Below are 13,845 nucleotides of genomic sequence, written 5' to 3'. Positions count from 1 at the left end.
AACTTAAAGTACCAAAGCATAGTAATACCTTCCTGAGGGAGATAGTTTGGGGTGGTGCAAAAAACATGGGTTAAAGAGGTTAGATGGTCGAGTTTTGCTTTCAGCAAATAGGCACTGAGTGCTCACTGTGGGTGGAACTGGGCCAGGTGCCATGGAGGTAGAAGTAGCAAGCTGGCGAGGAGCTCAGTCTGGTGGGAGTAAAGGCAAATAAACAAAGAACCACTGACAACCATGTGACCTATCCCAGATTGGAAGGTGGTGATGTCAGCCTGGGCTCTACCACTTCCTGCTTTGGTGAGCTTAGAAAAGTTGCTTAACCTCTGTGAACCTCAGTTTACAGATCAGGAAAGGACTATACTTTGAGTAATTTGGCTTTAAGCATTTTTTTCATATATTATCTTTTGAGTCTCATAATTCACTGTACCCTGTGAGGTATGTAGAGTGGATAATAGCAGTAATTATAAGAGTAAAACAATAACAATAATATACACCTTTGATTGAGTCCTGGTACTCTGGAGCAAGTAATGTACCAGGCACTTTACATACATTGTTTAATCCTGACATCAGTCCTGTTAGACAGCTATTATTATCTCAGTTTTACAGATGAGGTACCTGAAGCTAATAGAAGTTCAGTAAGTTGCCCAGGATTGTATTTAGCTACTGGAAGAGCTATGATTAAAACTTAGTACTGTTTTGGTTTTGCACTAAAGCTGCATTGTTATAGTGTGTTATTATGATCTCTGTTGTCTGCATGAAAAAAAACCCTGAGAAATCAGGTAATTTGCTTATAGTCACCCAGCCAAGAAGTAGCAGAGATAGTATTATAACAGAGCTTCTCAAGCTTCAGTGTGCATACAAATCACTTGGTGATGTTGTTAAAAAGCACTTTGATTCAGCGTGTCTAGGGTAGTGCTGTTATTGCGTATTTCTAACGGGGTCCCAAGAGATGCTGCTGCTGGTGGTCCTCGGAGCACACTTTGAATGGAAAGGGCCCAGAACACATTGTTTTCTGATCTTTAGCAGGGCTTTTCTGCTCTCCAAGCTACCATATTCCCTCTTAAGGTCATCGTGAAGGCCGCATGGAATAACAGATGTGAAAACAACTTAATGTATGTTTCAACTACATAGTAATGCATGCTTTATGGTCCCTATGTTGATATGAATCTCTCTCTGCAAGTAACAGAAATTCATCTCCATTAAGCCTGTTGGCTTAAGTAAAAAAAAAAAAAAAAAAAAGGAAAGAAAGAATTTATGGATTCGTGTAAATGAAAAGCCCAGGAGTAGCTCTGGCTGCAGATACGGCTGGATTCAGGACCCAGAGACCCTCATTAGGACTTGGTTTCTGTCCACTCTGCCTTCTGCTCTTTTGGCCTTGTTTACTGGGGGCTCCCTGGGGTGGGCCGTTGCAGCCCAGGCTCTCTCCTCTAGATGGCATGATAGCGACAGTGACCTCAGCAGTTCTTACTCCCCCTTCCATTTCCTTCAACAAGAGAAAGCCAGAGTTTTTTTCCTAGAAGCTCCCACAGAAGTCCTGGGACTTTCGAGAGAGTAGCTCTGACAGGACTAGCTTAGCACAGGTTCACGTCCCTAAATTGATCTCTGGCTGGGGCTAGGTCATGCTGTGATTGGCTGGACCTGTGTCATCGGCTACATCCTCAGAGCTGGGCAGAGACCCACCCAGAGCTCTGGAGCAAGATGAGGGAGGAGCAGCTGCTATCAGGAGGAAGGACAGTGGCTACTGGGAAGGTACAGGGCAAACACTGTATCCCTGTGCATCTCTGGGCCAAAGGGGCTGCATGTGAGGTCCCACCAGGGTTTGCAGAGGTGGGGAGAAATTCTGATTGCTCTTTCTCCTCTAACTTTATCTTTTGCTCACCAGGCAAAGTATAGGGAGAGAAAAGAGAGATTTTAAGGTATTTTTCATTTCCTTTCTTGAATATTTCCTCATGCACATATCTTATCTCCCCATATACTTCCTGTGGCAAAGGTTCTGTTCCTCAGCTTATTTGAGGCAGAACCTTTCACTTGATAGATGTTTAATAAATATGCAAAATGAATAAGAAAGAGAAAATCTGAAGGAACAATAAAAAGTGAATAGCCTTCTTCCTACAGACCTGGACAAGACGATTGGAATATTTTCTGGGTTGTTCTATAGAAACTTCGTCAATAAGTATGGAATCATAATCTCTTTGATGCAGAAGTGAACTTGGAATAATGTAAACCAGTGTCTCCCAGTCACTTCATCAGAGAGTCATCAGGGGATTTTTTTGTCGGAGGAGTCCTCTTGCCCAGAGATTCTCTTCAATAGGCTCGGGGTGGGAATGAGACTCCAAGGTGCTTTTGAGGGCAGAGGGCCTGGTTTCAGAGCCACTGGTCTTGCCAGCCTCCTCACTACAGAGAGGGCTTCTGGCCCTGGGAAGCAGTCTTGTGAATGGTCCATGGTGCTCTCAGTTGGGAAGATGATTGAGAGTCTTCTCTATGTACCAATAGTTACAAAGCATACAAGGCATGCTTCTCATTTAGGGAAGAGTTCACTCTCCAACTGGGAGACAAATTATTCTCGTGCAAAATTACACAAGATTTAAACATGAATGCATAAGTACAGGGGCGACCAGAAGTTCCATGGCAAAAGGCAGTATGACTGAGGGGTGTGAAAAAGGGAAGAGATTCCTAAACAAGGCCTTGAAGAAGGGGAGAATTAGCTAAAGAGAGACAGGGCTTCCATGCAGGAGTCGGGCGAGTGACGATGTCGAGCCTAGAAAGCCTGGTAATGTTGAAACAGTGGGGGCTGCCTTGACAGGATCTGGCTTAGGTGAGTTCTGGGCTCATCTGGAAGGTTTCAGCGTCTTCCTAGGACTCTTGAAGTGTGTAAAACAGCTGTGGAGTTGTCAGAGGGCATGAAACTCTCCAGCAGCTCCCTTCATGTTGGCCAAGCACTCTGTGACTTTTACGGGTATAGCCTGCCATGCCCTGAGGCTTTTGGTGGATGCCAGATGGGCCTCATTAACCCACCTTTACAGGTAGAGAAAGTGAGTTTCCCATAGGCAATAAGCCTTGACCCAGGGTGACCCAGCCAGGTGTGGGCACGGCTGGGGCTACTCTTCCTGGGTTGAGATTCCAAGTGGTGGTGCCTCCCTCTTAATATGCCAGCACTTTTCTGGAACTGCATGGGGCTTGGAATCTCAACCTTGTCTTAAAAGCAGCAAGATGTGTTAACTCTGAGCACTGTAGATGGTCCCTTGTGGGACTGTTGAGCGGGATCATTGTCATCGCAGAATGGATGTAAAGATAACAATGTCTGACATTTGCTTCAAAATAATATAGGAGGTGGGGAAGGAAGGTGGTGAGTACAGATGTGTATTAGTCCATTCTCACACTGCTATAAAGAACTGCCTGAGTCCAGGCCGGGGTGGCTCACGCCTGTAATCCCAGCACTTTGGAAGGCCTAGGTGGGCGGATCACTTGAGGTCAGGAGTTCAAGACCAGCCTGACCAACATGGTGAAACCTAAACTAAAAATACAAAAATTAGCCAGGTATGGTGGCAGGCACCTGTAATCCCAGATACTCAGGAAGCTGAGGCAGGAGAATCGCTTGAACCCAGAAGGCAGAGGTTGCAGTGAGCCAAGGTCGCACCACTGCACTCCAGCCTGGGCCCACAGAATGAGACTCCGTCACAAAAACAAACAAACAAACAAACAAACAAACAAACAAACAAACAAAACACTACCTGAGACTGGATAATTTATAAAGAAAAGAGCTTTAATTGGCTCATGGTTCCTCAGGCTATACAGGAAACATGGCTGTGGAGGCCTCAGAAAACTTACGGTCATGGCGGAAGGCAAAGGGGAAGCAGGCATGTTTTTCGTGGCCAGAGCAGGAGTTAGAGTGGGAGCAGGGAGGTGCTACACACTTTTAAGCAGCCAGATCTTGTGAGAACTCTATCACGAGAGTAGTACTAGGGGGATGGTGCTAAACCATTAAAAACCACCCGCATGATCCAATCACCTCCCACCAGGCCCCACCTTCAACATCTGGGATTACAATTGAATATGAGATTTGGGTGGGAACACAGAACCAAACCATATCAAGATGCAACAAGATTGGCCAACATCATTGACTGAAGATGGGTAATGGATTCTTCGGGGTTCAATAAGCCATTCTCTCTACTTTTGTGTATGTTTGAACTTTTCTATAATAAAAAGGTAACCAAAATTTTATCATAGACCTACTCTTTTCTCTCCCATTTCATTTTTTCTGGGGTGATTACAGCTTTGTTTCACTTGCCCTCTTTATGCCTTTACCCACAGGATACAGAAGCTGGTCAAAGAGGAAGGTTGAGGGAATTTTCTTAGGGCTTTCAGAAGTCAATGCTGTTATTTGAAAATCTTTGGCTACTTCTGTCCCCTTTTCAGATGGCAGCTGGCAGCTGGTCCAGAGAGCACCAAACAATTTGCAATTACTACCTAAAATAGCAGAACCAATGCTCTGATCCTCGGGAGGGATCACAATACCTGTGACCACTAGCCCCAGCATGTAGTATTTGCAGATTCATATTCATTCTCTGCAGCCACCTCCTTCCATCTCTCTAGCCATGCATCTTGAGATGGGTGTTAGGCAGCGCCTGCTCCATGCCAGGCTCTGTGCTGGTGCTGGCTGTGTGAAGACTGCCAGCGCAGGAGGCCCCTCACGGGAGACCTGCGATCCAGATAGAAGTAACTCCAGGAGGTACGGGCTGAAAGTGACCCCAGGAGGACGTTCTGTCATTAAGAAAGTAAGGGACAGAGGAAGGTTTAAGCCAAGGAGAGGCTCTTCTAAGTCCACTCTAACTGCACCTCTTTGACTCCTGGGAAACTGCACGGGCCACTAGAGGATGTTTTCATCTGCAGTGTCTGATCAGCCTGTTCTGCCCCTCACTGGGGGCACCCCTGAGGGGAAGGGCCTGGGGGTGCCATCTGTGATAACCAAGATGCAGAAGGGACCGAGAGCTTGTGGAATGCCTCTGGCCCTGACATTGGCCTGACCTGCTCCTGCCCCCGTGCGCCTGAGCCCCACCCTCATAGTCACTCTGCCGTGGGTAATCTGCAAAACCTCAGCCGCTCCCTGCCAAGACCATCCTCCTCCCACATCGGCCTTTCCTGGATCTGGGCTGGAAGGAATAACTAGGAGGATATGAAGTTCCAGAAGAGCAGAAGAAAACTGAACCTTGGGGACTCTTTACCACAGAAAGCTCCCCATCCAATTCCCATGGGGAATTTTATTTTTATGTTCTGAAGAGTTGCCAGATACATTTATTCCAGTTTGGGGACACATTCTTTAGCCTTTGTCCATTCTAATGTGGCAGTGCAAGCCACAGATTTTGGAGTGATCTGGGGTGTGGCTTCCCCGGTGATGGCAGATCTCATAACATGGTCTTGGTCCTGATGGCTCCCACCAGCTTTCCCAAGCTCCGCTGCTCCCTTGGTGCCTGTGTGAAGGCAGTGCTGTGACAAGTCCTTTCAGGGACCAGCCATCCCAGTTGGCTTTCCCTTGATGATACAGTAGCCGGAATCATTTGTGTGGCCCAAGGTGGGCAGGCAGGAAGAAGACCGGCTTGGTGGGATCCACATTAAGTTCTATCAGCTCCAAGTGAGCCTTCTTCTTCTACCCCAAGTGACAGCCGACCCTGGCTGAAGGACCTGTAGTCTCTAGCCACACAGTGGGGTGGGAGAAGACATCCTGGACAGCAACTTTCTTCTTGGCTGACGCCAACAGCCTTGACTTCTATCCTTGTTTGGCCTTGGTCTGAACAAGGTCCAGTTTAAGCAGCTGAGGTGCTGGAGGCCAGCGCAAGTCTTGGGTGATCTGGTTATTTGTAGGTGGCACTTTCAGGTGCTTTATAAAGGATCGATCTCTACAGCTTCAGTTTGACGTAAGGGACCATTTGCCAAAGTTGTGGTGCCTTTTCTGGTGGACATCCTGCCCAGTGCTGAGTTCCTGGGCCTTTTCTTGAATGGGGGATTGGCTGACTTCTAAAACCTCTGACTCATTCACGAGCACAGATGAAGGAGTCACTGCCTTCTCTTTGACATTCTTTCACTTTGCATCTCCATATGACAGGAGGTGAGGTCCCTCCCTCACTTGAACATTTTATATCTCTTTTCTGTGTACTAGCACTGACCTCTCTCCCTGAAACTGCAGGCAGCTCCTCCTTCATTCTCACCTTTACTCTGTGTTTTTCCCAGCCCAACCCTCTATCTCAACAATAACATAATCAGCCACGCCACTTAGAGCACTCATACTATGCTAGTCCAGCTAGATCACATCTCTGGACCTGAGTTTCCCATCTGTCAAATGAGATACATGATGCTTTTTAACATTTGTATGACTCTTATTGCATGATTTAGCTGGGCGTGGTGGTTCATACCTGTAATCCCTGCACTTTGAGAGGCCAAGGCAGGAGGATTGCTTGAGCCCAGGAATTCAAGACCAGTCCTGGCAACATAGCTAGACCTTGTCTTTTATAAAAACTAAACAAATTAGCCTGATGTGGTGATGAGCGCCTGTAGTTCCAACTGCTTGGGAGGCTGAAGTGGGAGAATCACTTGAGCCTGGGAGGTTGAGGCTTTCAGTGAGCTGTGATTGTGCCACTGCATTCCAGCCTGAGTGACAGAGCAGGACCTCATTTCTTTAAAAAAAATTTTAAAAAGATGCATGATTCCTTGCAAATTACATTAAAAAAATCAAGGATAAAAAGCAGTTGATTAAATTTAATAAAACTCATTATCAAAAGTTTACATAGACTGAGGGTTTTTAGCCTTGGTCTTAAAAAAATCAGCTTTATTTTTTGAGATATAACTCACATTCCATAAAATTCACTCTGCTTGATACATTTTTATTTAAAGGATGAATTTTGCATCGTCTTTAGGAAGATGCTCCTGACTTGCCTTTTGTGCTTGTGATTTTTTTTTAAAAAAATAATTTATTATTTATTTCTTTTGGTTATCGTGTGTCCATTCTGAGTTTAGGAAAGGGCTTTGGTTGGGAATGGGGGGCTGAGGTTGGTCCTGTCCTGGCATAGCCACCGTCTAATGATCTCAGGGAAGGATGGAGCCCTGGCTGCCTACTATTCTCAGCTGTGAAGGCTGACTCCCAGCTTATGCCACCCTCCTCACAGATTTACTTTGAGCATCAGCTGATGCCTGTGCATGAGGTGTTGAAGGGGGCACAGGGCATGGAAAGCATGGAAAGGAACTTGGAGTTAAAATACCTGGTGTCAGGTCCTGATTCTTTTCACTATCTGTGTGACCTTGAAGTGTTCCTTAACCCAACACAACTCCAAAAGTCACCAACTGCATGGAACACAAGGTGGCTGGTGACCCTGGAGCTGTGCAGAGCAGAGACCCTGCCTCAACCTCTCTGGCTCTAAGTTTCCATAGATATAAAAGGTGGAGGCTACAGTCAATGATCGTCAAGTCTCTCCAAGATGCCGGGCGCGGTGGCTCAAGCCTGTAATCCCAGCACTTTGGGAGGCCGAGATGGGTGGATCACGAGGTCAGGAGATCGAGACCATCCTGGCTAACACAGTGAAACCCCGTCTCTACTAAAAAAATACAAAAAAAAAAAAAGTCTCTCCAAGTTTACAATGCATTCCTGCCTTCCTTCCTTCCCTCCTTCCATCCCTCTCTCCTTTTCTTTCTTACACATTTTATTTTATTTTTTAAATTCAGGCAGAGGTGGGTATTAACAAATGCTGCTTGTCTCCAGCACATGGATGTGAACACCAGGCTCCTTCCTTCCCCAGTTCGATGGACCACTCAGTGTTCTCTGGGCAGTCGGCCCTACCCAGTTTAGCATTATACTCACACTCATCCATTGGATTATACCTTTTGTCTTCCCCACACAAGGCACTTTTTCCCTTTTTGTGGACCAGGCAATGAATGACCCAGGTCAGAGCTGCTTCCCTCTGGTGTTTGCAAGGCCATCTCTGATCTGATGGTGATCTCTCTGACTTTGCTAGAAACCCGGGAAGGCTGTGGCTGCCATCATCCAGGACATCCATTCCCAGAGGGAGAGGGACATGTTCCGGGAAGCAGACAGGTGAGGCCCCAAGCCCTAAGTCTCCAGGCAGGTTCTGGGCAGTGGGAACACACTCCTGTTTCTCATTCTTAGGGGTATTTGAGTCATGCTGTGCCCTGCTCTTGCCCTTACCCCATCCATCTGCTTTTCTGGGTCCCATCTTTCCATGTTCCCTGTGAGAAACACCAGTCCAGAAGTCTAAACTGGCTTCTGTTTAGATGCAGCTCTTGGTTTTTCATGGGTTGAATGTAGGTGTAGGAAGTGGAATGTAGATGGTTTAAAAAAATCAGTTATTTGACCAGTCACTGTCTCTGAACATTGAATATATTCACTTTTCCAACCCATTTCTTCCAACCGAAGTTTGTGATCAGGCCAAGCTGGGGCTACAGGTTGACCACTGTCACTCCCCTACAAAAACAGTCCCTGCAGAGAACCAAGGTAGAAAACTGCAGGAGCAGGCACCTGGCTGGCACATCCTGGGATTCTTGCTGCAGTGGCCATAGGCGGTGCTGTCACTTCCCCATAGAGGACACAAGCCCAGGCTGTTTCCCCCCATGATGGTCAAGGCAGCCTGGTCCTAGCGAGATGCACCTCGGTGTCCCCTGACCAGTGAGGGCTGCGTGGTTTTCCTGTATTTGGGAACTTAATGAGAAAATGCCCATCCTTTCAGAGTATCGGATATATGACTCAGTTGACCTGCTTAATAGCCAAACAGTCTTCCAAGTGTATGTGTATATGTGTGTGTATATCTTTGTATGTAACTGTTCAGGCTTGCTATCTTTATTTGTTTATTAGTTTGTCTGTTTTTTAAAAAAAATTATGATTATTTGGGTTTTTAAAAGACGTGTAAAGTCACATCTTGCCACCTGCAATTCTGCAGCAGATGGAGGGAGTTTAGGAAGTCTTGCTGTGAACCTTACACAGGTTGGGGTCCTTGTCTGGGTTTCAGTTTCTTCATCTCAAATGTGTAGGTCGGAGTTCTAGAGTCTCTTCCAACCCTAAAATACCTTCCTAATTCTTTTTTTTTTAACCTCTGAGCCTACCCTCCCCAATAATTAGCATCCCTTTTCCAAGCATAAATTGAGCTGAGAAATAAATGAGAAAAGTGGAGGCTAAGAGGTTGGCTTTATTCTGATACAGCCCAAATGTAGAAGTGACTTCAAGTCTTCTGGCTAAGAGGCCTGCTAACAGCACCCAGGGTTAGGCAGCCTTATCCACTAGGCTGGACTAGGGCACCCTTGCCCCCAGTGCCCAACCCGCACACCCCCAGGAGGAGAGTCAGAGGTCCACTCCCTGAGCGTAGCTCCCTTCCAAGAGAAGGCAAGCTGAAGCCGAACCAAAGCAATCCAGTTCTTCTTGCTAGTTCCCAGGAGCAGGATGAGGAAAGGGATAGAGAGTGGCCAGTGCTGCGCTTAGAAGAAGTCCTCTGCACAGAAGCCAGAAGGGAGGAAAAGGCTTTCTCCCCAACCACTCTATGTGGTTGTGTAGAGTTGGGAGTTAAGAGTGTACACAGTGTATCTAAGAGACAGACTGTATCTGTGTGTGGGTGGGGTGGGATGGGAGGCGTGAAGATTCTAAATCCTGCTCCTTGGTTCCCTCACAGATATGGCCCAGAAAGGCCGCGGTCTCGTAGTCCAGTGAGCCGGTCACTCTCCCCGAGGTCCCACACTCCCAGCTTCACCTCCTGCAGCTCTTCCCACAGCCCTCTGGGCCCCTCCCGGGCTGACTGGGGCAATAGCCGGGACTCCTGGGAGCACTCTCCCTATGCCAGGAGGGAGGAAGAGCGAGACCCAGCTCCCTGGAGGGAGAACGGGGATGACAAGAGGGACAAGATGGACCCCTGGGCACATGACCGCAAACACCACCCCCGGCAACTGGACAAGGCTGAGTTGGACGAGCGACCGGAAGGAGGGAGGTCCCACCGAGAGAAGTACCTGAGGTCTGGATCTCCCAACCCGCCCCACTCTGTGTCCAGCTACAAAAGCCGCGAAGATGGCTACTACCGGAAAGAGCCCAAAGTCAAGTTGGACAAGTATCTGAAGCAGCAGCAGGATGGCCCTGGGAGGTCCAGGAGGAAGGACGAGGCCAAGCTGCGGGAAAGCAGACACCCCCATCCCGAAGACTCAGGCAAGGAAGATGGACTGGGGCCAAAGGCTGCTAGGGCCCCTGAGGGTGCCAGGTCCAAGCAGAATGAGAAAAATAAAACCAAGAGACCTGATAGAGACCAAGAAGGAGCTGATGATAGAAAAGAAAACACAGTGACAGAGAATGAGGTAATGATCAATCTCTTCCCCAGCTAAGGTGAGGCAGGCCCTGAAGGAGAATAATCATAATAATGTAATGAGGATGAATGTTTATTGAATGAATGAACATTTACTGGCTATTTACTATGTGCTAGGCACTATGCGAGACACTTTATCTCAATGAACTCATTTAATCCTCACAGGTTTTGAGTATCAACCTTTGAGCTTGGTACTATTGTTACTGCAGATGAGGAAACTGAGGCACAGAGAGCTTACGTTATTTGTCCAAGAACACACAGTGAGGAAATGGCAGACCCAGAATTATACCTAGGAGATCTGGCCCCAAATCCCACGGCACCTGTTACCTTTACTAGAAATTAGGGCGGGACATGATGGAAAGACCTGTAGTCCTGTTTGTCCAGTAGGGAGTGGCCCTGAAGTGTTTATATCCAAAGAGCCTCCCAAAGGAGATTAGATCTTTGGTTCATTCTGTCCTCCCTCCTGCTAAAAGTGTTTACCAATCCTAGAGCTCTGATGAGAGGTGGTGAAAGAGAAGCCGCCACCACCCACTAAATTAAACTGGGTGCCCAGAGCTGTCCACAGTGTTTTACCTCCACTCTAATAAAAATGCACGGCGACCAGGCACAGTGGCTCATGCCTATAATCCCAGCACGTTGGGAGGCCGAGGCAGGCAGATCACCTGAGGTCAGGAGTTTGAGACTAGCCTGGCCAATATGGTGAAACCCCGTCTCTACTAAAAGTATAAAAATTGTCCAGGCAAGGTGATGCACCCCTCTAGTCCCAGCTACTCAGGAGGCTGAGGCAGGAGAATCACTTTAACCTGGGAGGCGGGGGTTGCAGTGAGCCGAGATGATGCCATTGCACTCCAGCCTGGATGACAAGAACAAAACTCTGTTTCAAAAAAAAAAAAAAAAAATGCATGGCAATCGGCTGGCACCTTCATTCCAGCATCTGAAAGGTCTGAGGGCTTGCAGCAGTGCTTCAGTTCACACAGGGGCATCACAAGGAGGGTTCTGCTTACCAGGTTTATATTCCAACTTGGCTTACACTTCCTTCTTGCCAGAGCCTTCTATATTTAAGTAGGGGTAGGACAAGTGAGGTTTGGCAATATGCATAAGAAGCCTAATTTTTAAAATCCTCCACACATATCTTCTAGTCATTCTGACCTGGGAGTTGGTGACAATACTAAGTGTAAATAAGGAGCCCAAATCTCAACTCCATGAACACCGAAGAGTCACCCTTTTGGATGCTACTTCAGCATTTGTTCCCACATGTATAGATGGAGTGCCACTTTGCCAGGTGGTGTGCTAGGTATAGGCGAGCCAAAGGTGAATAGGACATAGTCCATGTTATAGCAGATACTGAAGTCCAATGGTGGAGACAGACCTATTAATATAAAAATAATTTGTATACAATGGGACTCATGCCAGCATTTACAGCGAATGAGCTGTTCTATGGGCAATTAACAACTCTGCGCAGGAACAGGAAAAGAGCTGCTCAGAGAGGATGATATTTGAGCTGAGTATTAAAAGTAGAAAAAAGCAGTTTTTTTTTGAGATGGAGTCTCGCTCTGTTGCCCAGGCTGGAGTGCAGTGGTGCAATCTCAGCTCACTGCAACCTCTGCCTCCCAGGTTCAAGTGATTCTCCTGCCTCAGCCTCCTTAGTATTTGGGATTACAGGTGTGCACCACCACACCTGTAATTTTTATATTTTTAGTAGAGACAGGGTTTCACCATGTTGGTCAGGCTGGTCTCGAACTCCTGACCTCATGATCTTCCTGCCTCGGCCTCCCAAAGTGCTGGATTATAGGCGTGAGCCACCGTGCCCCACCGGGGTTCTTGATAGAAGCAGAAGCAAGGGCAAAAGTGAAAAAGAAAGACTGTTTTGAAAAACCTGGAGATACTCGGCATGGCTGCATCTTTAGGACATATTAGGGATAATGTTTTAAAAGAGTAAAATCATGACTCTGATGCAAATATATAATGAATACATGTCAAAGGTTTTATTCAACTCATTAATTAATGAGGGCATCATAAGATGCAAAAACCAACTTGAAAGAGAATCCAAAGAGCAGGCAACATATACAGGCAATCAGGAATGCTAAAATGAATTTGCTAATAGGTGTAAAAGTGGCCCCTTCCACAGCGGGCAGGGAATCGGTTGCATCTCCAGCAGACACAATTCATGTGTATCTCTAGGAACAAGAATCATTTGTATTAGGATCTGATTTCTGCAACTTATGTGGTTGTAAAATAGCTCAGTTCGAGACAATGAAAGGTGCAGACTTCTATAGAATCAGATGCCCTGAAGGGATGTGCTAGACAAATGCCCAGCATTCCAGTGAAAGGACACCCAGTAGTCTTTTTTTGCCCATTACAAAGTCTGCCACAATTTTTCCTAACTGGCATAGCGGGGAAGCACAGGAGATGAGATTAGGGAAGAGGGTGAGCTGGGCTCATGGAAGACCTTGTGTGCCTCACCAAGGACTTGAACTGCATCCCAAGGACCTGGTGAACTAGTGGATATTTTTAAAAGTGTATCTGCTTGGAAGGGTCCCAGTTGCTGGTGATGGATGATGGGCAGAGAGCAAGAGTTGGCAGGGGCTCAAAGAAAGCCTGGGCTTCATGTGGATACCACCAGCCTGCCAACCCTCTCTCCCCCTAGGCTGAGAGGTGGAACTGCTCCCTGCACTTCTACTCACACTCCTGAGACTCTGCTCTGACGACCCCATTTCTCCTACTGTTTTACCACCCTGCTCTCATCGGTTTGTAGAACATTGCTCATTTAAGGTGACGCTATGTGTCAGCCAAAGAGCCCAGATGGAAAAAGAGTCTCAGAAAGCCCCAAGAGTTTCCCCACAGTTCTGTCCCTCATGTTGGTTCTGCCTTTTACAGCCTTGGAGTGGGGTCAGTAGGCACTTACTGGGGCCTCTCACAGATTGTTTCTTTAGGTTTGGAGCCAGGCAGTCCAACACTGTGTTGGAATGACAGCAGAACAGGGAGTATTTTGCACTGTCCTCAAACTCTGTATGATGAACTTGAGAAAAGCCCAGACCCCACAGGGCTGCCCCAGGAGTCAGATAACAGGTGGCTTTGGAATGAACTTTGGAATGAAGGCAGCAGGGCTTGCTGTTCTTCCAGTGCACCAGGCACCTCCCGCCCTCAGCGCCTTTACAGGTGTTGCTGCTGCCAAGGAGTCACAAGTCTTCCTGGCTTGCTCCTCACCTCCTTTGTCTTTACTCATGGCCACATTCTCTATTCTCCCTGGCCACTGCATACAATTTCAACACCCCAACCTGCTCCTCTCCCGCCCACCACTGCAGACCATCTCAACACCACAACCCATTCCTCTCCCTCCCCACCACTGCAGACCATCTCAACACTCCAACCCACTCTTCTCCCTCCCCACCACTGCAGACCATCTCAACACCATAACCTGCTCCCCTCCCTCCCCACCACTGCAGACCATCTCAACATCCCAACCCATTCCTCTCCCTCCCTACCACTGCAGACCATCTCAACACCA

General features: G+C 47.3%; 1 protein-coding gene across 1 annotated transcript in view; it reads left to right on the top strand.

Annotated features, from left to right (window-relative positions):
* The window catches only part of RBM20 (RNA binding motif protein 20), a 194,108-nt gene that overhangs the window by 156,822 nt on the left and 23,441 nt on the right, over nucleotides 1-13,845 (top strand). Inside the window, exons 8-9 of the mRNA XM_011927886.1 lie at nucleotides 7,998-8,077; nucleotides 9,660-10,329. Coding sequence (XP_011783276.1) covers nucleotides 7,998-8,077; nucleotides 9,660-10,329 — 750 coding nt within the window. The remainder of the gene's footprint in view (nucleotides 1-7,997; nucleotides 8,078-9,659; nucleotides 10,330-13,845) is intronic.

The sequence above is a fragment of the Colobus angolensis genome, unplaced genomic scaffold (genome assembly GCF_000951035.1).
Source record: "Colobus angolensis palliatus isolate OR3802 unplaced genomic scaffold, Cang.pa_1.0 Scaffold75, whole genome shotgun sequence".
NCBI classification, from domain to species: Eukaryota; Metazoa; Chordata; class Mammalia; order Primates; family Cercopithecidae; genus Colobus; species Colobus angolensis.
The sequence above is the reverse complement of the archived record's forward strand: the minus strand, read 5'-3'. Positions and strand labels throughout refer to the sequence as shown.